This window comes from Panthera onca, chromosome E2 (genome assembly GCF_046562875.1).
Source record: "Panthera onca isolate mPanOnc1 chromosome E2, mPanOnc1 haplotype 2, whole genome shotgun sequence".
NCBI lineage: Eukaryota > Metazoa > Chordata > Mammalia > Carnivora > Felidae > Panthera > Panthera onca.
The window spans coordinates 51,515,578-51,540,916 of NC_138353.1; the positions used below are offsets into that span (position 1 = coordinate 51,515,578).

Consider the following 25,339-nt stretch of genomic DNA (forward strand, 5'->3'; position numbering starts at 1 on the left):
GGAAGTAAATGGCGTGATAACCACATTTTTCAGAGGATACAAATTCAGGAGGAAGAGCCAAGTTTTGGGATGAAAGAATGAGGGTACAAAAAGGAGCCAGACAAATTGGCACAATGAACCTAATCTAATAAGACCGCATTTCACAAGCATACATATAACCCTTTGGACCAGGATCAAAAAATGTAAGTGCCCTAGAGGCCAATGCCAGAGTTTTCCATTTTCTTACCTATTTAATCATCATCTATTAATTTTTACCTTGCCTCATTCCAAAAAGGACTTGAAGTAGCTAAAGAAGAAAGGATGCAGCAACTATTCTCCAAGCGGCATCCCCAGACCAGCAGCGGTAGCATCGCCTGGAAACTTGCTAGAAATGCAAATTCTTGGACCTTGCCCCAGACCCGCTGAGTCAGAAACTCAGCAGTGGGGCCCTGCAATCTGACTTTTTATAAGCCCTCCTGGGAATTCTGATACATAACAAAGCTTGAGATGCATTATAATACAGTTTAAGATTTTTTTTTTTAACTAGAAACTCCAAAGCATTCAGAAAGTTGAGCCGAAGCTGAAGCTGAATGTTACGATGACAAAGAGAATGAATATATAAAGCCCTGCAGTTGGGTGGGGGTGGGAGGGTGCTGCAAATTTGGCTCAGAGCTTCCTACTAGCCAATGCAAAGAAAAGCATAGAATTGGTTTCTAAAGTGCTGGGATTGTAAGATCCATACAAACCGGTCCTTGTGCTGAGAGTTGAGGGAAAATTCCTTTGTTTCTAAAGAAGCGAACGTGTGTTGTAGCAAATGATATGCTCAACAGTATTCCCTAGTAGGGGAAATGATAGGTTTCGGAAGATGATTGGCCATGTCCCCTAACTGAGCCAAGGACCAGGCAATCCTTGGGATTTCTATTGAACTTGAGATCAAAATATATGATAGGGCTCATATGTTGATCTTCATCAACAGAAGTAAGCTGCTGGAAGAAGGAGATACTCATCACACGGTTCTCTGTGTGGTGGTCTGACAATATTTGGATTCCCACGGAAACTTGGATTTCCCAGTGCTAAAGGTACCGTCAACCTGGGGAAGGAACCAAGAGGCTAGAGATCTAATCCTTTCATAGAAGAACGCCCCCTCCCTTCCTTTCAGCTAGAGAATAAAAGGCAGGGGGGACTTCTCCATTATCTACTTGCCTCTTCTTTGCTAAACTTTTTTGGGCCAATTTTCTCTCATATTGGAAAATGAATAAACAATAGCTAGTTGATTCTTCCATCATCCACTTAGTGGTGTCCTTTGACAACTCATTTGTGTCTTCTCTGATAATGATCAGCATATCCAAAAGACAACGGACAGATCCCGAACCGTGAACGCTGAGGACAAGAATACATAGTAGTTTCCCATGGTGTGGAGTTAGCAGAATGAAAGCCTAGCAGTCAAACACTCAATCTTGGAAGTCACATGAAAAGGGCTCGTTTCTCAGTTCTGTCACCTGCTCTATGACCTTGCGCGAGGTATTTCATCTTTCCTCTTGCACAACACGGAGATTGAAATGGTCCACGCTCTAATACATGTGGCACCAGCATCACGGGAGCAATATTTGTTGACTCTAGCAGAACATAAAACGACAACAGCTGAACACCTCTCACGAGACTTCAAAGGGCTGGAATCTATCACTTAATGGATAACAGATAATAAAGCATAGAGGCCGCAGCTAGCTTGCCTTCCTTCAGCTTCTAGATACAATCTCGGCATCCCAAGTCAGCGTCTTTATTAAGACCACCAAGCGTGTCTTCCTCCTTACCTAAACTTTGATTGTATCTTAAGGAGACTGGACAGGACAAAGGAGCGCCCAGTGAACAGTGCAGGAGAGCGAGGGCGGGCTTCGGTGACTCTACCAAGGCCATAATGCAATGACGGCGGTGCAGAACCGCAGCCCGGACTGCCTGCGTCTCTTCCCTTTCACTGTTTTCTCTTAGGCTTCTTGTCGCTGGTTCTTGGAATTATTGATTTCAGTCACACTTGATTTACTGAGAGTTCTGAGAGTAACTGAGAGTTCACGGTGCGGCAGGATATGCAATCAGCAAGGAGTCTGGAGACCTAGATTCAAGCCTGAGCTCTGCCATGTGCTAATTGTGTCGGCTTTGACAAGTCAGGTTTCTTATCTAAGGAGCCTCCCTCTTCACATCTATTTAATGGGAATAATAACATCTGTACATCTTGCCTTTCTGGGATCGTTACAAGGTTTAATGAGATGTGTGTGAAGGCACCGTGCTGTGTGGATGTAACGAAGTAATATTTTTTTTTAAAAAAGTATTTATTTTGAGAGAGAGAGAGAGTGTGTGAGTACATGTGTGGGGGGGGGGGGAGGGGGAGAGAGAGAAGGAGAGACAGAATCCCAAGCAGGCTCTGAGCTGTCAGCACAGAGCCCGAGGTGGGGCTCGATCTCACAAACTGTGAGATCATTGACCTGAGCCAAAATCAAGAGTTGGATGCTTACGTGACTGAGCCACCCAGGTGCCCCTCAATAATAACCCTGTAAACACAGGCTCTGAGTAACAGTATGAGAGGAAAAAATTAAGGCCTTATTTATTTAAATTATACTAATCTTTGAGAAAAATACGACTACCTAGCAGAACATTATATGAAGCACTTGCCAGAACTATTTTTTTTTTTTTTTGCAATAATCTTAAATGTTCAAGAGCCATATAAGTATTAGGTAAGAGAGATGTCTGAAGATTACCCACTATGTGAGCCCGGGTCATGAAAACAGTCATTGCCATCCCAAAACAATTTCCAAGTGAAAATCAGATTATCTTAGAGAATACTAGAAACTATAATTAAGAAGGCATATTGCTTGGAAAAAGAAGTGTTAGACTCTGGTTTAAGCCCGTGGCTTCACTCTTCACTGTGTGCAAGGCCTTGGGCAAATAATATAATCTCTACACGATGTTACAGGTATTTTCTAAAAAAAAAAAAACAAAATGAGGTTGGGGCGGGCCCCTGAGCGGCTCAGGTGGTTAAGCGTCCAACTCTTGATTTCTCTCTGGTCACAATTTCACGATTCATCGGATCGATCCCCACATCAGGCTCTGTGCTGTCTGCCCCTCCCCCGCTCATACTCTTTCCCTCTCCCTCTCTCAAAATAAATAAAATATTTTTAAAAAATGAGGTCAGTAATGTCTGTCCAGTGGATGACTTAGGGTTATTGATTATGGTATTTGTTTTTGTGTGTATCTTTTGGTTTCATGAGACAGTGACCACACACATAACTCAAACAAAGAGGTTCTAAAGACAGGTGTGGAGCAGCAAAGGAATTCTTGACAATCAGGGGGTAGGAGGCGTGCTGGGCCTGGGCTTCACCAAGCACTTGGCATTCTCGGCAACGTGGCGATGGCATCCGTAAGTCCACCCTGGGACAGGTCGTTGAGTTGCTCCCTCTGCTTTTCTTTTCTTTTCATTTCCCTACCTACCGGCTTTTTTAACTTACGCTTCCCCGGAGCACAGGTCCCTAGGTCCCTAGTTTTATCTTTCCGTGTCCTTGATGATGATGAGTTGTTTTCGTGGTGCGTATGTCCCAATTCAGAGTTTTTGAGAGAACACCCAATTCTTAGATCAGCTTATTTATTTCAGACGAAGAGATGGATTCCTGCTTAGGTCAGGAATGGCCACTCCTCCGACACTGGGCCCACCAGGGCTGCAATCAGCTGTCAGAGAGAGAAGAAGTTATAACCGTGGCCCCTTGGATGTGTCGCTTGAGCAAGGGTGGTGAGTGAAGTTCCCAGAAATGGGCAACACGGCGTTGTATGTCAGGGCTCAAGTTCTGGACGTGGCTCGCATACAAAGCCTGATTTTGACGGTTTCTAAAGATGTGGCATTACTTAATCTTGCTTAGCCTCGGTTTTCTCAGCTGAAAAATAGATGTGACAGTTCATACTTCCTAGGAGTACTGCTGAGTCTTAAATAACAAAAGTAAAGCACTTAGCACAGCTCCTGCCACAAATTGAACCCTCAGTAAATGCGAGCTTTATCCATACCAGGAGCAGGTGCGTGGGCAGGGACCTTGAAACGGGTTTGGTACGACGTGTCAAGGTACTCCATTAACAACTGTTCACCACCTCTTTGTGTGGAGATAAACACTGACCCGTTCCCCGTCCCCTGGGACATATACCCACTTCACGTTCCTTTCCTGAAGACCGGTGGCTAAGTCAGCCTTACTTCGCCCTTCTCACTGGAATGGAGTAGCTGGCTCTCAGTTTGGAATCAGTGTGCCCACTTCGTGCTGGATGGGGGTTGAAGGCAGCCCGATTTAAGAGCATCACAAGCATCTAGGATGAAACCTTCTCCAGGGGACTAGCACGTATACAGGACTGTTAAGGAATTTCTTCTGGCATTTCTCCATCAGGGTCTTGGGAAACCAGAGGTATTCACACAGAGGAAAATACAGTGAGCTAAAATATGCGTGAACCGAGATGAAGTGCTTGATTTGGGACGGAGAAACTCCTTTTATTGTTATACAGCGATGCTTTATTTATTTGGTTTTGTTGGAAGATGGGCTGTTTCGCAGAAGCAAAGTTCATGGATAGCAGAGGTTTGCCCATCGCAGCTCTGAAACTATCTTTAACCCTTATTTCGTGGGAGTCTTCCTAAAACGTGTCACGTACTGCGCCTTCTTAAGATACAGATTTACATGCTAGCATTTATTGAAACTTACTCCGTACCTGGCATTATGCTTAGGTGTTTAACTGTCATTAATTTTCCCGACACCCCTGCGAGACAGGTATTATCATAAGCCTCCACTTTACCGACGAAGAAATGGAGGCTTACAGAGGCTGAGGAACTTGTCCAAGGTTACAGAGGGAGAAGTGATGGCATTGGAAATGGTGCCCAGGGCCTCTCCAAACTCTTAAGAAAGTGGCCACGCTACTGGAGAACAATTTGGTTAATCAATGACCCTCAGAACTGTTAACCATTAAAGTAGATCTTTGGGAGTCTCCATGCACATTTCAGAAATGTGTCTGTTACTCTGAGCATCCCTTGGACACTTTTTTTTTTTTAATTTAAATTCAAGCTATGTAACATACAGTATAGTCTTGGCTTCGGGAGTAGAACCCAGTGATTCATCACTTAACATATGATACCCAGTGCTCATCCCAAAAAGTGCCCTCCTTAATGCCCATCACCCATTTAACACATCTGCCCACCCACCTCCCCTCCCGCAACCCTCAGCTTGTTCTCTGTATTTAAGAGTCTCTTATGGTTTGCCCTCTCTGTTTTTGTCTTATTTTCGTTCCCTTCCCCTATGTTCATCTGTTGTGTGTCCAAATTCCACATATGAATGAAATCACGGTATCTGTCTTTCTCTGACTTATTTCGCTTAGCATAATACCTTCCAGTTCCACCCACGTTGTTGTTGCAAATGGCAAGATTTCATTCTTCCTGATTGCTGAGTAATGTTCCATCATATATACCACATCTTCCTTATTTATTCATCAGTCGATGGTCATTTGGACTCTTTCCGTAATTTGGCTATTGTTGATAGCGCTGCTATCAACATTGGGGTGTGTGTGTCCCTTCAGATCGGCATTTTTGCATCCTTTGGATGAATTCCTAAGTAGTGCAATTGCTCGGTCGGCGGGTAGTTCTATTTTGAATTTTTTGAGGAACCCCCATACGGTTTTCCAGCGTGGCTGCACCAGTTTGGAGTTAGTACTCAATCTGGCAGCACCTGTGTTTGAATACTCACACGTATTCCTCCATTCAGCAGATTTTCTTGAGCGCCTGCTATGTTGCTACGGGCCTGGTGCATGCCGGACACTCTGGAAGCAAAGAAATACGAGGCATGCAGCTGCCTTCAAGGGGGACACACATCAGCGATACTTCAGCCGGGGCAGTTGTGAAACTTGCCTGATGTGTGAGCAGCAAAACCTTGGGAAGGTGGCTCCTTTTGAGCCCACCTTTCAAGGAAGTCACCCTCCTCGCCATTATCCATTCTCTGTGGATGGGACTGAGGAGTGGAGGCCAGGAGCCATAGGTACAATTTGATGTTTCCTTGGCTCCATAGAAGTGGAGAGAGGAATGGACAAGCTGTGTTTTAAAGGTAGTTCGAGCAGTCTTGCTTGGAAAAGAAGCTGTGGCCAGATGCTAATGGGCCACATGGAAGAGTCTGGTTTCTATAACCCCAGACTTTCTTAAGATGGTGGCTTATGAAAACAGGAAGTACATTAGAGCATCCGGTGGAAAAAAAATACACATTCAGTGGGATGTGTTTTCTCATTTGATTAGTTAATGAGTATTCAATGCACTTTCCAAGAGTAGCTCTCAAAAAAAGACAACAACAGTTTGGATCATTGGCATTATTCTCACGAAAATCAAGTGTATGGTTTTCCAAGGAGGTGGTTTAATATATCTTAATGATAACTTTCCTATTTCAAAAGTAATATGTTAATAGAAACGACTAATCACTTTTCTCATCCAGAGAGAACTAAGATTTTCAACACAGTCTCTCCAGTATTACCATATCCATTGGTCTATCCGTTTGATCTCACTTCTTCTAGTTACGGTCCCCCCGTTAGACGTAGTCTCTCTGGCATTCATATTCGCCATTATGGGTGCTGTATATGGCACAGTGCTGCTAGGAGTTTCTGTGATGACTGATGTGTGACAGTTGTTCCAAGACCTTTTAAGTTGGTCTTTTTTCTCTCTGATTCTCAGTAGATTGGCTGATGGCCATTATGTCTGGCTGCTTTCCCTGTGTCTTCTTATCACTTCTTGCTAGTATATTCTTTACCCTTGATAAAGTGTTAGCATGGCTAATGACTGGGCTATTTAGTACATGTTGTTAGATTAAGCAGGCTCTGAGGGGACAAAGGGGCGGTCTTTTGAATTGGAAGGCCACCTCTGCGATGGCTATTTTAACTGCCAGGAAAGCATCCCTTATCTAGAGAGATAACTGTTTTGCTTTATTAGTGAGGTCCAGCCAAATGACTTACTATTAGGCATATTTTGCCAGGAAGGAAAAAGAAAAAAAAAAAAGAAAGGAGGGAGGAATGGGGCAAGGGAAGGAGGGACGAGAAGGGAATGGAAGAAAAGTCAGGTTATTGTGTTCTCTTGGCTCTCATTTTGAATGTCTCTCTTTTCCAATTTGTCGTTCACAGTGGATTAAACTTCATTGACTTGATGGTACGACAAGGGAACATCGACAACCCTCCTAAGACTCCCCTGGTGCCAGGATTTGAGTGTTCTGGGATCGTGGAAGCTCTGGGGGACAGCGTGAAAGGATACGAGGTAATGTTCTGGCTAATGACGGAAGAAGTCATACCTATCTGGAATCTGTTGCGATCAGAAAAGATGAGGCAAAAAATGTTTGCGAGAACATGTGTGTGTTAGGACTGTTGTCTTATTGTTAGGGTTTTTTTTTTTTTTTTTTTTAACAGTGTTTATAAATAATAGATTTTCCACATACCCTGTGCATTTCTCATGCACCATCTTGGTCGCTCCTGGGAACAGTCTGGGAAGTGGCCCAGGAAACGAAAGTTTCCCTTTTCTTCATGTAATACAGCTGAACAAGACCGTGTCGCCTCGGGTCAACCAGGTGGGCATACTCCCTCACCCTGCACATGGCTCCCATCTCCCCCGTACCTCAGGTGCAAAAATCGATGACACAACATAGCAGCTGGGGAGAAATAGCCTCTGTATTTCATAATTTGGTTCCCTTAGGTATCTACTTAACTGATGCATTCAAGTCATCTTTTATAAACCATTATCTCAGACACTGGGGAGGTGACACTTTTAAACGATGATTTTAAAGGCAAAGGGTAGAAGTACCTGTCAATGAAGCAGAATTGGCCGTGGGTTGACAGCTTTGGAAATAGGGCAACGGATAAAAAGGGTTATATTTTTCTGACTATTTTGTAAGTGTTTACAGTTCTCTATAATAAAAAATTTTTAATCGATGAAAAGACACATGACCCTTCCTACCACGGTAATGCAAATCAAACAGAATCCGGTCTCTAATGACGGAAAAACTGTGGGCAAATCAATCGCACAAAACCGCAGCCGTTTGGAGTGAGGAAAACCAATGCCAATCAGATACAAGAGCTCTCGCTCATAACTTAAGGGCTTCCCCAGGGAGAAACGAACAGAGCTAACATGTGAGAACCCGGCATAACCAGAAACATGGGCAAATCATTCTTTTTCAGCCTTACCACAATGCTGCGAGGTAAATACTGCTATTGTCCCTTTGGAGATGAAGTTCAGAAGGGTGCGGTTGTTTCCTGTGAGGTCAACGCGAAGGTAGTTGAATCTGGACCCGACTCTTCTTACAGTCCCATGTTCTTCGCCCCTGCTCCCAACCTGCAAATGCTGCAGGGCTAAATGCAGGAAGGAAAATCCTATAAACGGAATGCCAAAAAGCCCTTGGCATTGAATTTGAGACTGCTGCTCAGTCTCAAATATACTCTGCGAGTATTAGTATGCTCCAAATTCATTGTGACGAATGTCTGAAAGTCTCATCCCACTCATCATTTTGCCACTGGTTTCCACATAATCGAGCAGAAAAGTGTTAAGAAAGAAGTAAATGCACTTTTTCCTTTCTTTCATATGGCTTTGCATTTTCTGTCGCCAGGTAAGCAATATAACCAGTGGCAGCACCCTACCCTCACCCCCGCTTCCCTCCAGTGTCTTCCAGCTGGACAAACAAATGAAAGAAGCCACCTACAGGTTTCCAGTCAGGGTGTGGCTTGGGGGAAAGCCAGTACTAATTTGCCCCCTGGAATTCTGATTTAGTTTTTTCAATCATGTTGGAGATGGGATTTCGTGAAACAACACACTGAATAGCTCTGTTGGTTTGATCCACTGCAAGGGAGGCTTGAAAAGTTGTTTCCAGAGGTACGGTGGTAAAGGAATAATTTGGGCTCAACTGCCCAGGACGAACTTCTTTTTATTAACAAAATCAAATAATGAGGTCAACTGGATATTTAAAACAAAAAACAACAAAAGAGCTGCCTACCTCTGGACTCAGGCTAGGGCTGATGTGATGGCTAAGCCACTCTTGCCATTTTCATGGAGCAAAGCCGAATAAGAGACTGGAGCAGTCAGCCCTGTGACAGGGTGACCAGCCCTGTCAAGGTGGTTAAACTACTCTTCATTGTCCTCTGTGTGGACACTGGGAGTCATCAGCTACTCCATGGTATTTTTGGATCTTCGGTTTGCATGATTCAGTGCAAAAGAGAATGCCAGTGTTAGACCTTGGTTATCCTCTGGCCCGAGCAGTTGCATGTAAGATGGTAACTCTCAACAATCATCATTTGGCCTTCAACCCTTCCAGGGACTGGGACACTCGCCGCCAGGGAACAGCCTTTCCTTTCCGTCAGTTCTTTCGTTAGACAGCCATTCCTTCTAGTTCGTGAAATAGGTCTGTATTCAGTGTGTGATCATTGAGCTGGGAGTTCCACGAGGCCAGGAACCCATCTGTTCTCTCAAAGAGTCAACAATGATCGTCTTTCCTCGCTTTACATGCCCCGTGCCAAGAGTACGGCATGTGTGTTATGCTATTTCGTCTCTGTGAGGACCCTTTCCTAACATCGTACTCATTTTACAGCTGAAGAAACAGAGACTTAAAGAGTTACACCAATATTCCCAAAAGTGGTAGGTTCCTTGGTAGACACCTTTAGAAAAATAGGTCTCTGTAGCATGTACCTCAGGTGTGATGAATTAATCATTCGTATCTAGAGTCAGCCTTGGTAGACTCAACTCCTGGCTCAGCTACTCCCTAGCTACTTGACCTTGGGCAGGTGCTTTCATGTCTCTTGGCCTCAATATAAATGTCTGTAAAATCTATAATCCTTCATCTGCAATGCGAGCTCTTACACACCCATCTCATAGGAGGCTTTTGTTGTTGTTTGTTGAGGAGGGGATGAAGAGAAATGCTAAGCTAAGAGAAAATAAAACAGGAGGCTCAATTGTAAGTATATGAAACTAAAGCACATGTGTATGAAAGCTATTCATTGACTGAAAATTCGCTACGACCACAGCAATTTGAATACTGCATTTGAAAGTCACAGACTACAAGCAACTAACACCAAATAGCAGAGTGGGTCAGCTTAACCAGCACTGAGCAGCTCATACAAGTCATCAATATCAGTTCACTCAGTTGTATTTCCCTTTAATAATGATATACTATGAAAAAGCTTACCATATCACCTGAACGACTTTAAAGGGAAGAATGCCACTCCCCCCAGTTTTTTTTTTTTTGCATGATGTCTGGCTATGTAAAAAACTGGTGAAAAGAACACGCATTCAGCCATGCCTTCATAGCGGTTTGTAAAGATTAGATGAGTTAAAACATGTGACACCCGGGGCGCCCGGGTGGCTTGGTCAGTTAACCGTCTGACTTCGACTCAGGTCATGATCTCACGGTTCGTGGGTTCGAGCCCCGCGTCGGGCTCTGTGCTGACAGTGCTGAGCCTGGAGCCTGCTTCAGAGTCTGTGTCTCCCTCTCTCTCTGCCCCTCCCCTGCTCACGTTCTGTCTGTCTCTCTCTCAAAAAAAAAAAATAAATAAATAAACATTAAAAAAATTTAAAAAAAAACCCCAAAAACCAAAAACACATGTGACACCCCTAGGACAACACCTGACATACAACACATGTCCAAAAAAGGTTATTCTTCATACCTGGCGGCATCTCCCTAGTTTGCTCTAAGTTTGGCTGTTCTTGTTCAGTCTCCTGCACTTAGGTTTCCATGGCTTCTTCTGATGCACCACGTTTCACCTCTACTGTGATCGGTAATCCAGTGCTAGGCTTTGATGCAAATATCCCAATGCACTAGCCTGGCAGGGAGTCCATGTGGAGTGGCAGAAAACAGATGAGAGGAGATAACCTAGCCCCGCCCGTGTAAACTGCCTTATGGCTTAGTTTTCCTCCACTCCAAAACAGAGATAGGACCAGAGGCTGAGTTGGTCAAATGAGATTGTGACACCAGTATTCCACGGTGTGTGATGTGGTGACACTGTATAGGAAAGCTTCAGAAGGCAGATGGAGAACCTGGCTTCTATGACTCCTGGCAAGTTTTCATAGATGGGCTTCACAGCATCCGCAAATGCCTTGGAATTGGGAGGCCGGTGAGGGTGTGCATGTTTGAGGGTTTGGGCTTTCTTTCTGGGAAGGAATCTATAGTTTTCATCAGGTTCTTAAGAGTATTTGAGAAATCTTTCAGGAAAGAGTAGGAAGCTTCCATTAACCATGTGCTTCCTCGTGCCCAGATCGGGGACCGTGTCATGGCATTTGTCAATTACAATGCCTGGGCAGAGGTGGTCTGCACGCCAGTGGAATTTGTCTACAAGATCCCAGATGACATGAGCTTCTCAGAGGCTGCCGCATTCCCCATGAACTTCGTCACAGCCTATATGATGCTCTTCGAAGTTGCCAACCTCCGAGAAGGAATGTCCGTGCTGGTGCACTCAGCTGGCGGTGGTGTGGTAAGTTGGTTGGTTGCGTGTCCTCTTCCTCAGTATCGTGATGGTGAAGGTGGACTGATACCCAGTTGACAGTGAGGTTCTTATGTGAGCTATTGTCCATCAGTAGGGATGATCTCTGTGGTTCTGGATGAAGCACATATGCATGGCTCATATAGATGATTGCGCTGGGGGTAGAATGAGCCTCTGGAGTTTGAAAAGTCTCCGAGATGGCATGTTAGGACTCCGTGGGTCTCAGGGATGGTTTCAGTCTTGGTGTCACAATGGACTATTATGTCGATCATTGTGCAACGGCTTATAAGTCACGTACTACCGGTATGATCCGAAACACCAAAATGGTGGATGATTTACTTCTTCAATAAGTTGCCATGGATTCTAGGTTGTTCCCATATTAATGACATCCTTATTCATTTGTGTTCTGATCTATTTTCTTGAGTGGGAGAGGTGGATGGAGATTGTATTAGCACGCTGGGCATCACACATAAACCTAAGAATGTCTGTGCGAGTAGGCGAACCTGCTAATATCACCTGTCAGCTGTGGCTTTGGTAAGGGGAGAAATAATGGACATACAAAGTTGCTGCCTTAGAGCTCAGGGATGGCAGAAATTTCTTCCATGGTTTGGATGTGTCTCAGCCCCAGGCACTCAGTCCGTATTACACGCCTGCCACGTGGTAAGCACTGTGTTCCCATCACGGTCTACTGGAATCAGAGTAGAGCTCTAGTCTTTCTGAGCACGAGAGGTATAACTCATTAATTCAACAAGTGTTTATTGAATACATTCTGTGTTCTGGATTCTATGGGTTGGAGATTAAAAAAGAGAAGGTCCTGATACACCCTTGAGTAGGGTTTGCTCTCAGTATTGGTGATTTTGTGGTTTGACGAGCTCAGAAATGAATTCATACGCTTGGGTCTATCCATAAAGATGTTTTCCGCGGAGGTTCCGCTAACATTCATTCTTTCCTTATCTGGGCTTTCTACAACTGTCAAAACCTTATGCAGTATAAAGCGTATTTCTGTTTTGCTCTCCAAGAAGACGAACTCACGTACAAAAACGTGAAGGCAAAGTCTTGAAACTTAAGGAATATCTTCAATCACCTTAGCAAATTTGCTGATGTCTTTTGACCATGAGTAAAGATATAATAAAAACTAAACATCCTTAGAAAAGAAATGGATTTCAGTGCCAGTGAATCTCCTAACAGCAAGCAAGCCATTTAGAATGCTGGCATTTATGATCTCCGTGTGCTCGGCATACCAAGTGCCAGAGACTGGTTTTCAGATTAACAACAGAAGCTCCCCTTTTTACAGTGGTGCCGGACCCCGTTCTGCTGAGAGCCAGGGTTTAAACATTGGCACTGCTGATGTTTTCTTTCTGATGTTTTTTTTTTTTTTTTTTTTCATTTTGAGTTTGTTCCTGGAACAAAGAGGCGTGCATCGGGGGCACGTGTCTGTCTCACAAAAGGGAAGAAAACCTTGGGAAATAACAAAAGTTCCTGTCATGCTTTATTCAGGGCTTCTAGACACTATCACGGTACAGATCCAAAGAGTCAAACATGTGAAGGCAAACCGGGGGAAGGGACGAGGAGGTAGGAAGAGAAGTCCGTGCCCATAATGCAGACTCTGACGTCCTAAAGTTTTGCTGCGGACTTTTCCTTCCTAATAGTGAGCGCAAAGAGGGAAGAACAACCAGCCATGCAAGCTAGTGTTCATTTGAAGGAAACAAACCAGTTACTAGGGGAAACCGTACCCAGTACTGGGTTTTGAGACCAGGGAAATATTTCTCTGCGGTTTCTGATAAGACATGTATGCAATACGCAATAAACTGCCCTCAACAATATTGTTGTAATACGTGTAGCTATTTCTGTGATGCTTTTCTTATAGTGTACCCCTAATGTCATCTAGTAGCACCAAAATAAAGCAAAATTTAGTGAAAGCAGATAACTTGGGACCAAAAGGATATAGTCTGGCTTAACCTACAGAGAGTTTAAAGGTGTCATTGGGCGGCCCATCTCTCAGGCGAGTGGGTCTCCTTGAATGGTATTTCTCCCAACCAAGATTTGATCGGTGGTGTGGAGCACTGAGTTCAAGGTGACCATTAAAGCAAAGACTTTTGACGAAGTGCACATCCATGTGTATGAACACTCAACCAAGCTGGGTGGAGTTGACAGTCTCTGACAAAAACCAAAGAGTCCTAGGGCGGGGGTGCCTGGGTGGCTCGGTCCGTTGAGCATCCGACTCTTGATTTCAGCTCAGGTCAAGATCCCAGGGTTGGTGGGATCGAGCCCCGCGCCAGGCTCCACAATGAACATGGAACCTGCTTGGGATTCTCTGTTTCTCTCTGCTCCTCCTCCCTGCTCATGCTCTCCCTCTTTCTCCCTCAAAACAACAACAACAACAACAACAACAACAACAACAACAAAAAGGAGTCCTCGGAAGAGCCCAGACCATTCCATTGCCCCGCCAGGGAAAGACCAGTGAGACACTCCCAGGCAGAGCTAGGTCCCTCCCAAGAACACAACCAGCCACTATTCTCGTGGTTGGGGGGGACCTCCCTAGGGAATACATTTTATGTGTTATCTGTAGCATCCTGGGGAGGAATGGGGGCGCTTCTCACCGCTGTTGGGCAAATCTGGTAAGCACAGCCTCTGGCTCATGTTTGCTGTGGTAACAGGAGAGTGACCTCCTGCAGACGATCTGTGCTCTAATCCCTAAAGTGAGTACTTAACCTTACATGGCCAAGAAATTTTGCAAATGTGATTAAGGTAAGGACCTTGAGATGGACAGAAGATCCTGAATTGTCCAGGTGGCCCCCCATGTCACCACAAGGGTCCTTACAGATAGAAAAGGGAGGTGGAAGAGCCAGAAAGAGATTTAAAGATGCTACACTGCTGACTTTGCTGACTTTGCTGATGGAGGAAGAGACCACAAGCCAAGCCATGTGGGCGGTCTCTAGATGGCTGGAAAAGATAGGGAGATGCGTTCTTCCCCTGGAGCTTCCAGAAGGAATGCTTTGATTTTAGCCAAGTGAAATCCATTTTGGATTTCTGATCTCCAGAAAGAAATAGAATAAATCTGTTTTTCTGGAGCCACTATGTGTGGTAATTTACGGTAATGAGAAATGAATGCAGCCACCTTCCCTGGGCTGCCTCCCTTCTCACCGTGGAGCACGCACAGCCAGCAGCAAAACTAGGATTCAACACCCTACTCTGGCTGATGCCAAAACCTATCCTGTCTCCACTCGACAGCCTGGAGTCTTGGGAGAACCCAAATCATTCCTCCCTTCATTTATTCATTTGCCTGACAGATGCTTGTTCAACCTGTACCCAGTGCTGACCGTAGGGCCGAGGGCTGTGGCCCAGGTGTATGTTTTCTGACTTGATGTTGATAGGGTGACAGAGATTAGACCTAATTAGGATAAAGTTTCCCAGATCGAGTTAACATGAAGTTTGCAATTCTCGTGGCGCCAAGACCCCTGTATGATTTTTATCCAAGGCTGGGGAATTTGCAGACAGGACGTGTGGAACACCAGCCTGAACTGTGATTTCGAAGAACACTAATACGGCACAGCCGTCCCTGTCTTCTCCAAGGGGGGGGGGGTACTTTCCAAGACCCACCGTGGATGCCCAGAACCGCAGGTAGTACCAGACCCTGCGCAGACCGTGCTTGTTCCTACACGTACACACCTGTGACAAAGTTTAATTTATAAATTAGGTGCGGTAAGAGGTTAACAACCACAGCAAGAAACAGAACCGCTGCAACTTATATTGTAATAAAAGTTATAGGAAGGGGATCTCTCTCAAAATATTGTACTGTACTCACCGCTCTTGTGATGACGTGAGACGCTACGATGCCTACGTGGTGACGTGACGTGAGGCGAATGGCGTAAGCGTTGGGAGGTGGCGTTAGGCTCCTACTGAGTTTCTGATCATCCGTCAGAAGGAGGATCACCTGCTTCCGGACCCAGGTTGACCGCAGGCAGCTGAAACCGTGGAAAGCAAAACCGCGGATAAGGAGAAACGACTGCGTAGGAAAACAGTCCTGTCCAGAGTAGGCTACTTTCTCAGTGGAACTGCCCCAGTGTCTACACTGCTCTGTCACGTCTTTGAAGGCACTTTGCCCCTGACAGTAGCAGAACCAGATAAGTCTGAGAAGGTAATGCCCCTAATCACATCTTTAGAACCCAGTTGAAAACGGGCTTACAACCTCTTAAAGGAAAAGGAACAAAATAAGTAACCGAGTGGGGCTCGTGCCAGGAACTTCACGACGAGGGTTTTGCCGCCCATCCCGTTTAACGAGCTGCTAGGACTTGGAGCATCTCGATTGGGACGTGCTCAGTTTCTGGAGATCAGCGGACTGTCATCCTCTGGGTATTTGCTTCCGTGACTGACATTTGATGCTTTCCAGTTTTTGGCATCCTTTTACCTTTTCATCATCTCAGCTGAACAGAGAGAAGGCAGCCTGAGATGGGCCAGAGATCTTGGAAAGGAAAGCAGAACTCAGCTTTCAGACACAGTTCCGTGGCTACTGCTCAATTATTAAATTCTATTCATTATAGATGGGGCATTTCCAGTGTCGTTCAAATCACTCTGAAGAAGAACCACAGAAAGGAGAGCCAGGATCTTTGGAGGGGGCACTCCGAGGCTCCCCTACCTCACGGGGTCCCCCCTGAGTGGCCGACTAACCATTAGCATTACACGGTCAGAGCCTGGGGCGAGTGGGGGTCCCCGGCGTGTTGGAGGATTTGGACATATCAGATAGCCATTCTATTTTAGCAGAAAAGACACGACCATCTGCAAAATCACTACATGAGAATATTTTGTTGAAAACAAACCTGTCATTGATCATGGAAGGCACTAACATCTACCCAGCTAATCTAGCCAGCAATCCAGGAATCACGGTGAGCCCTTCTCCTGCATGCGAGAAGTTTCCACATCCTTTGATTCGTTCCTTTATTCATTCACTCATCCAGCCCAGAGGTAGCAAGGGCCCACTCAGTTCCAGACACTGGATTAGGCACTAGGCGTTCAACATAGAAAAACACCAGATTTTCTTCATTCAGTGAGATGCCCTATAAATCAAAGGTGGGCATATAAATCAAATAATCACAGGAATAACTTTGCCAAGTGCTAGGAAAGGGACAAATAAGCCAAAAGAGTGCTTGTAATAGGGAAATGACCTGGGGTAGAGGTGAGGGGTGAAGTCGGCGGTGGGGGGGTTCCCCCAAGGATGTGGCATTTGCACTGTGATCTCTGGAGGATAAGCAGATAGACAAGAGTGGAGACAGAGGTGGAGGTGGAGGGTAGGGCATTCATGAGACATAGAGGCAGGGGTAGGCATAAAGAATTACAGACCATAGGACCTTCCCTATAGCTACCCACCGTTCTCTGCCGCGTCTCCTGCTGCTTTCATCATGGCCCTGGTCTCTCTCACCCACTTTACTGCAACGGCCATTTGACTGCCTTTCTGTGCACAGCCTCCTAAGTCAGCTCTACTGGCGGCCAACACCCCAGTCTTCTCTTGTCACTCCTTATGACCCACGGACACTCCCACTGTTGGGAGGACAGAGTTCAGTCTCCTTAGCTTCTTGGCCCCAAAATGGCCCTCATCATCTGGATCTTGTCTTTCTCCCTGGCCACTTCTCCCTATCCCTCTTCTTTTGGTGACACAGGACTCGAAGCTTCCATAGGCACGTGGCCAAGATGGCCGCCCAGCCAGGGACTGCATTTTCAAGCCACCCCTCCCCGCCGGGCCCTGCATCTAGCTGGGGCCACACCCCTGAGCTCAAGCCCGTGGACCACGGCAGAGGCCGCCGTGTGATGCCCCCCCGCTAATCTTGTGCCCCTTCTCGTGAGACTCTCTGTGCTGTCTTCCTAGTTTCCTGGCAGATGGTGAGGCTGACCCGGAGCATACATTAAAGACAGTGGAGTCTCCATCTGCCCAGGACCCTCGGTTCCTGCCTTTTCCTGCCCTGTCGCCACCCCCCACCCCCCACCCCACCACCACTTAGACTGTATGTGAGCAGGGGGAGGAAGAAACTTCTGTTGCCTTAACTGCTGAGATTCCTGGGATCACCTGTTACAGCCGCGAGCGTTGCATTTCCTTTCCTGCACACAGAGGGCATCTGACGTCCCTGCATCCCCAGGCTGTGCCCGCCTCCTCCCTCCGCTGTCCCCAGGGTGAAGGCACGGGCCCTGGAGGCAGACAGTCTACATCCACGGCTCACCTCCTCGGGCAGGGGGGCAGGGCTACTCAGCATCTCAGTTTCCTCATTCACGTAACGGGAATGATAATGGTACGTTTGCTCCTCAGTGGGTTTTTGTGTCTGTCGACTGGGTTGATGCTTAGGAAGCACCTCACATAAAACCAGACACGGAGCGTTAACTCTTGTCATTATTATGTGTTGGTTTGCTCATCTTCTCCCTTCCCCCAACCTCCAAGCCCCCTCCATCAGAGCACCTGGGTCTTATCCTTTTTGTGCCTATTCCTTGCTATATAGTAAGTGCAGCAAATATTGGTGTTTCAAAAAGCTGTTGCAGGCCGTTCTTCTGTGTTCTAGAAAAGTTATTTGCTGAGCTGAGGAGAGCACTGTCATTGAGTTAATCCCGGGGTGGGGGTGAGGGGAATCATTTCTCGGGATCTTGTAAATTTCAATCTATTAAGAGGCCCTCCGTGTCCTTGCTCAGGCCGTCCAACGTTCTGCATATTTTTCGCAGATGTTTTTGTCTGCATTTGGTGTCCATTACTCAAATGGACACCATTTGAGTCCATTTTCATGGACCCCTTTTCATGGCCCTGTGGCCGCCCCACCCATCACCCCCTCCGTCATTCTGTGGTCCAGCACGTGGTCGGTCTGTGTCCTTCAGCACCCCAGCTAGCAGGTACATGCATGAGACCTGAGAGCAGGAAGGAAACAAAGACAGATACCAGCTTGGGCCGAACAAACCGTAGCTGCGTATAGAGTCTTTGAAAACATGACTCATGTAGCCGTCCTAACAGCCCTCCCCCATTGGAACCCACTGGATAGCACTTGACAGTGAAGAGATGGGGCACGAGCTCTAGAGACAGACTCCCTGCCTCACCTTCCCAACCACCCTAAGACTCAACTTCCTTGCCTGTAAAATGGAGGTGATATTAGTGCCAGCCTTCGGTGGTGCTTGTGAACTTGGGGCGGTGCTTGGCATGTGATAAACACCCAGTGAAGCTTAGCGATTACGATTTCCTAGGTTAAGAGGTCGGGTTTTGTTTCCAAGCCTGCAAAGTTAATTAGTAGGAAGGATCAAATCTGAATGCATATGTCCAGGGCCAGGAACCCCCAATCCAGTGCCGTTGACAGTACACCATAGCCATGGCCTTGGGAAGGTGGGCACCTGCCCCCGTTTCTTCTGCCTGCCCCACGTTGTACCCCGGACAAGGAGGACTTCACGAGAGCAAGACCTCCCGCCTCCCGGGACCTACAACACAAGGAAGCGAAGCCTCTGAAAATTTAAAGACAACAAAGTGGCTCTGTCATCTCCTTCATGAATAATCAAAGGTACAAGAAGACACGCAAGGGCAGCGTCAGCACCAAGGGCTCCAGCCTGAGGACTCTGGGATGCCTAACACCCTGTCCTCTCAACACCCCAAGAATAAGGCCCTCACCTTCCTAAATGTCACAGGTGCTTTGGTGAGCGACGCCTCATGTCTCTGCTCCTGGAAACCTCTGAGGCTGGCGGCCGGTGCTTGGATTCCCCACGTCAGCAGTATGCCTTAGGTTAAGGAGAAATGTGTCTAAAAACACGTCTTCCGAGCGACGTCTGTGTCTGCAAAAGCCTCATTTGATCTTTACTCTAGCTGCTTTTAACTCCTTTACAGTAAATCATGACTGGGTCAAAGAAACCATCTTTATCATAAATATTAGAAAGGTTAAATTTGGCCCCTGAGATGGGATTCATGCATTCATTGGTCATGGAATAAATGTATCAGTTCACAATGGGATAAGGCCTAGATTAGAAGGAGCCCAGCAATTTCCGTACACCGTCCATGAGGCAGATACTATCACATCCTCATTTTCACAAAGAAACTGAGACACAGAGAGGTTAAGTAACTTGCTCCCGCTCCCACAGCTATGCAGAGGAAGAGCTGGTTTATGAACTCAGGTCCCTTTGAATACAGGACCCACGTTTTCAAGTACGAGGTGGTGTTGATGGGTTGGCGACGCTGGTAGAGACCCTGCTTCTGCTTAGAGTGAGCTGGAATGGATTCCACTCCATGGGTTTGGTTGGTGGGATTTTTCCCCCAAGAGCTGAGGACAACCTGGGGTTGCCCAGGAACTCAAGGATCCTCAGGAAGAGGGGAGGATCTTCTTGGGACATGGGCAACTTCTCAAGGAGCCAGGCACATTCAGCACCGGAGCTGCCCTTGGTCCTGACCATCCGGCCGAAAGGGAGCCATGGCCGCCGGGTTGGTGCAGGCAGGGATGGTGTGATCTCTTCATACCTGTATCCTAAGCACTGAGCCAGGACCTGACACAGTGGTGTCAGGTTTGTAGAGGGAATGAAGGAAGAAAAAGGAGAAGGAGGCAAGAACGGGGCCCAAAAAACAGCATTTAAGTTATAAAGATAGCATGAAACAAAAAGGTCCTGATTCTGGGGTCACCACTGGTTTTCATCCTAGCTTCTCTGGGGTCCAGGGGAGAGACCTCGAACAAGTACTTTAACTTCACTGAACCTTGTTTCTTCATCTGTAGAAAATGGATGTAATACCTATCTCCTACTTTTTATATGGTGTTTTAAAAGAGCGTTACGGGACGGGCTTGGTATGCTATCTGGTGCGCAGAAAACTCAAGTGTCAGAGGCTCTCATTAGCGGTATTATTACCATCATGTTATAATTACTGTTATCTGATTAGAAAATATTATTCAACAGCACTCTGGCATTTACAGCCAGAAGCCAGTGGGCAGCAAATAGGACACTCAGCTGGCGGCTGGTTGTTGAAACCTGGGGCAGCAGGCAGCCCGCGCCGATCTCTGCCCCGTCCGTGTGTCTTCCCTGACGGCCGGCTGCACGGTGTTACTGGAGTCGTCACACAGGCCCCGTCCCAGACATCACTCTCCTCAAACACGGAAGACATAATTAGACATTAAGGAGAATCTCGCTCCGTAATTCTAGCCCTTGGACACATGCCGAGAACTCCAAACACACGAACTAGTCTTTGCTGAATTTATCCAACCCTGAGGACCCATCGACTTCCCAGCGACACACCCAAAGGGCGCACTTGCTTTGCAGAATATTATTGCCCTCATTAAGATGCCAAGTCAGTTCAGCTGGGAAAGAGTGAGATGCACAGCAAGGAGCAGGCTCGTCTGTTCTCACGGACGCCAGCAGGCTCTGTCGGCCATGGGCCCCGGTGCCCTCGCACCCCGCGGTGCACGCCATGATACCCACCGCTGCCCCTGACTCACCCCCCATTCAACACGCGCCTGGGCTTCTCAACTGCGCGATCGATCGGATAGCGAGGGGAAATTTGAACCCCACCTTTGCTCACCCACGCTGGAGTCCCCCCACCCTGCCTCCACCCTTCCCGGCCCACACTCACCGCACTTGGTCATGACCCGCACCCCCCGCCTCTCTCGCATCTCTCTTTGCCTGGTTCTCTTTCCCTTTGTCTAGCTTTTTGTTCCTCTGTCTGCATCTCTTGTGCTTGCTTCTCGTTCTCTCTCTGCCTTTCAGCCTCTCTTCTTCCCTCTCTTTTTCAACTTCCTTCCCTCTCTTCCTCTCTCTCTCTCCCCCACCCCCTCCTGAAGCCTGCCGTCTCATAGATATGATGCATATTTCCCAGAGGCACGTGGATCCCTGATGGCAGTAGTGATAGGTACTGTCGTAGGAGTACAGGGTGCTGTGACTATAGAATGTGGGACCCAAGCACCTGGTCTAGGGGATCAGAGGTGACTGTGCTTAGGAGGAAGCTTAGAGCTGGTGTCTAAGGATGAGCAGGAGACTGGGAGGTAAGAACAGTGAAGGGAGGAGGGATGGGAGGTTACAGGAATGGGCAATGACACGGAATCTGCACAAAGAAGTGACAGTGAATGATTGCCAGGTAAGTGACCCCATAGCAGCCATGCTGACAGTCTCATCCTTATCCTTGTCCTAAAAGCCATGCGGAGTCGTAGAGGGTTTTGAGCAGAGATTTAACTCATGGTTGACATTTTCATAAGCTCCTGTGTTGCCAGAGGGTGAATAGATTGAACCTTTAGAAACAGCGTGTCTGCTGAGTGATTTCAAGATGGCTAAGTTCCGGAATGTTCGCTCCAACTTCCCTCATTAGAACAGTGAGAGGGAGGGCAGCAGCCAGGACTCCGTGCTTTGGGCTGCTATCATCACAGTGTAACCCTGGGTGAGCCCTTTGCCATCGTTGTGCCTCAGATTTTCCTGTAAAATGAGGCAGACCCACTGCTTCTTCTGTAAAATAAGGTAGACTCAATATTTCATCAGGAAAATGAGGAAGGCCCCATGGTTTCTAAGGTCCTGTCCGTCCACTTCCCTTGGCAATCCTGTGTCTCCTTGTGATGTTTTCTTCTTTACCTTCTGGATGCAAACTTCCTAACCTGTCTCTCTCGTCACCAGCACCCATTCCCCTAACCCTGGGCCCCCTTCTTTAAACTTTTAGAGAGTTAGAGAAACAGTTAACAATGGTTGTTTAGGCATTCAGTCTTTGGGGCAGACTTCCTGAATTTGAATCCCGATTTCTAGGACTTGTGACTTCGCTGTGCTTTACTTTCTTCGTGGATAACATGGGTGGTTCTACCCACCTCAGAGTAGTGGGAGCCCTGAACGGATCAATGGGTGTAAAACATTCAAATAATGCCTGGCCACAGTGAATACTGAATAAATGTCACTTAGTAAAACTAGTGGATGCTGTGATGTGCCATCCAAAAGGTCCTTCAGGACTGAGGGGCCACTTCCCGTAGCTGCTGTGGGTGGGTTGCCTCCTGAGGACTGTGCCCTTCTCCAGGAATAGCCCTCGGGGGAAGGGAGCTGCCTTGTCAAGTTTCCTGACCCTTGCTGGGGCGGCCTCTGTTCCCATCACTGTGGCTACAGTCCCCTCGCCCCAACGGGGACAACTCTGAAGGGCTAGCCCAGCTTTGGAGCAACTTGTGGGACAAGCTTAAGCATCTCTTGTGACCGTACCACAGCTCAACCTCCCCTTTCTGCCCAGTCCTGTTTCGCTCATTCCTTGGCAGATGCTCTTCCCGAGGGTACTCCCCAGTAAACACCCTGCATGCAGATCTCAGGACTCAGAGTCCTTCTTCAGGGAACTTGGCCCACGATGATTACTGCAGCGACCAGTTACTACGATCCGACGTGGTATCTGTAGCCCATGTGAACCTGTTGGCCTACCTGGTCCATCCTTGAGAGTCTCAGCGATGGCCCCCATTTAGACCTTGCTGCAGAGCCCCAGACTCAGTTCAGGAAGCTCATCTCCTCCTTTCTGAGAATCCTCCTATTGTCTAGAAGTCTGCCGAGTGTCCAGAAGGAACTAACGAATGCTTACAGGTTGAGTATGTGGATGAATATGGGAGCGGGTGAATATTTGTTTTCTTCCCAAAGCACTGGGGCTTCTCTTGGTATTAACAAACCCAGGATGTGTGCCAGCCCGAACATCGGAATACCTTCACAACACAGCTCTGAGCTGGGTAAATGGAGCCCCGGGCTTTAGTGTCCCGTGGTGGGCTTTGCCACCAGCATCAGGGAGAGAAAAGTGACATTATTCTGGGATCAGCTTAAAGAAGAGAAGCTCAACTGAAAGGTTAAAGCTGTATTTCTTTTGACCAGAGCAAGTTACTTAACCTCTTGGGACCCCACTTTCCTTGTCTTCATCATGAAGCGTTGAAGTGAGCATTCAGAGAGTTGAGTCAGTGGTTTCCAAAGTGTGGTCCCTGGACCGTCAGCATCACCCGGGCACTTGTTAGAAATGCCAGTTCTTGGGCCCCGCACAGACCTACTGAAGAATCAGAAACCGGGATGGGGCCCACAATCTGGGTTTTAACAAGCCCCCCCCCCCCCCCGGGGGACTCCAGCGCAAGCTCGAGTTTTGAGAACCGGTGATCCAGAGAGCTTCCTTAGAACAGAAGTTCGCGCGGAATTAGATGCCACTGCCTTGGTGTGATGGTGCTCCGCGAGGTGTAATCACATCGACTATGGATGTAAGGAACGCATTACTATTCGTTTCGGTCCCCTGTACTGATACAGGCGAGTTTATGCTTATCACGGCCCAGAAGTTTAGAGTCTCAGATGCCAGACCCACCTGTGTTTGCCTGTCAGCTCTGGCAACTAACCGGATGATCTGAACCCACTTGCTCAAGCTTTCTGAGTCCCTGTCCCCTTGTGTGCGAGACAGTGTCCCGCGGTTAGCAAGGTGGTAGCATCCTCGGCACGACGCCGGCCTCAGTGAGCACACGGTAAATAGTGCCCGTGATCACGTGCAACTCCCACCCTACCTCAGAGATGATAGTAACGGAATGATCTTGTACACGTTTTAGCATTTGCTAGGAAAAGCCGATGTCCACTTAGCTATTTTTAGTTTATTCTGTATTTCTTTTTAAGTTTATTCATTTTGCGAGACAGAGACAGTGTGGGTGAGGGGGTGGGCAGAGAGGGAGAGGATACAGAATCCCAAGCAGGCTCCGTGCTGCCAGTGCAGAGCCCGACGTGGGGCTTGAATCCACGAAACCTCAAGATCATGACCTGAGCCGAAATCACGGGTCGGACGCTTAACTGGCTGAGCCACCCAGGCGCCCTCCACCCCCACTTAGCTATTTTTAATTGTGCTGCTGTCGGAAATGATGTTTTAATTGTCAAATTCCGATGTCCAACTTTTCAAATTTTGTGAATTTTTTTATTGAAACAATTTTTTTTTTTTTTTACATCTTGTTTTATTTTTTGAGGGACAGAGAGACACAGAGCATGAGCAGGGGAGGGGCAGAGAGAGACGGAGACACAGAACCCAAAGCAGGCTCCAGGCTCTGAGCTGTCAGCACAGAGCCCGATACTGGGTCTGAACCCATGTAAAGCGAGATCATGACCTGAGCCGAAGTCGGATACTCAACCTACTGAGGCACCCGCCCCATCAAGTTTTGTGAATTTTATGTGTAACATATGTATTATAGATACGTAAAATTAGGCATGGAAATCCATTTTGTTCTTAACTTTTTCACAGGTATGCTGTCGAATGCCTTGTACCTGTTTTTCAATTTATGCTCACAGCAACTCTGTGAGGTATATACTATGATCATCAATGCATTTTGAGATTTAGGACACTGAGGCTTGCTTAGGAAACGGAGGCGGCTCTCCAGAGTCGCATGCTTGGCAAAGACGGAGGTACAGAAATCACAGTCAGGCGGGTCTTTCTCTAAGCCTGTGTTTTAAACCACTAAGGTAGGTCGGGAGACAAGGAAGGTGACAGCAGGTAAGGGTCTACCCATCTGCTCAGTGCTTCTGCCTGTTGTCTATTTTGGGAGCATTGAAGCTACCTTGTGACCAGCTGTCTTTTTCGATGGCATATAGGGTCACGTTCGCCTGAGAAGCCAGGTGGCAGTGGGAGGGCAGGAGTGAAGCTTGGGCGGGGGTGGGGGAGAGGGGAGAGCGTTACTCCTCACTTGTCCGGAGCCCCGACAGAAGGTCGATCCCAGTAGGGTGGCCAGATTTAGCCAATACAGATTTTATCTGGCAATCCTTATTTCCCAGGGGCCCCCGAGTTCTCCCACAAAAAGTTCTGAACCTTCCAGGGAATTAATTACACCGGTGAGGCTGAAATCCTGGATTTGAGGCGATTAGGGGATACATCCAGTCAGGAATGCATTAAGGACGGCAAATATTTTAAGCCTGGAGAAAAGGCACTGAAAGG

At 47.1% G+C, this 25,339-nt stretch overlaps 1 protein-coding gene and 1 non-coding gene across 2 annotated transcripts in view; one reads left to right on the forward strand and one right to left on the reverse strand.

Annotated features, from left to right (window-relative positions):
* The window catches only part of VAT1L (vesicle amine transport 1 like), a 147,011-nt gene that overhangs the window by 16,510 nt on the left and 105,162 nt on the right, over positions 1 to 25,339 (forward strand). The window contains exons 2-3 of the mRNA XM_060650087.3: positions 7,144 to 7,273; positions 11,248 to 11,463. Coding sequence (XP_060506070.1) covers positions 7,144 to 7,273; positions 11,248 to 11,463 — 346 coding nt within the window. The remainder of the gene's footprint in view (positions 1 to 7,143; positions 7,274 to 11,247; positions 11,464 to 25,339) is intronic.
* Positions 10,138 to 10,295, reverse strand: LOC132691427 (small nucleolar RNA SNORA15). The gene has a single exon (XR_009615775.3). It is a non-coding gene; the product is annotated as a small nucleolar RNA SNORA15 (small nucleolar RNA).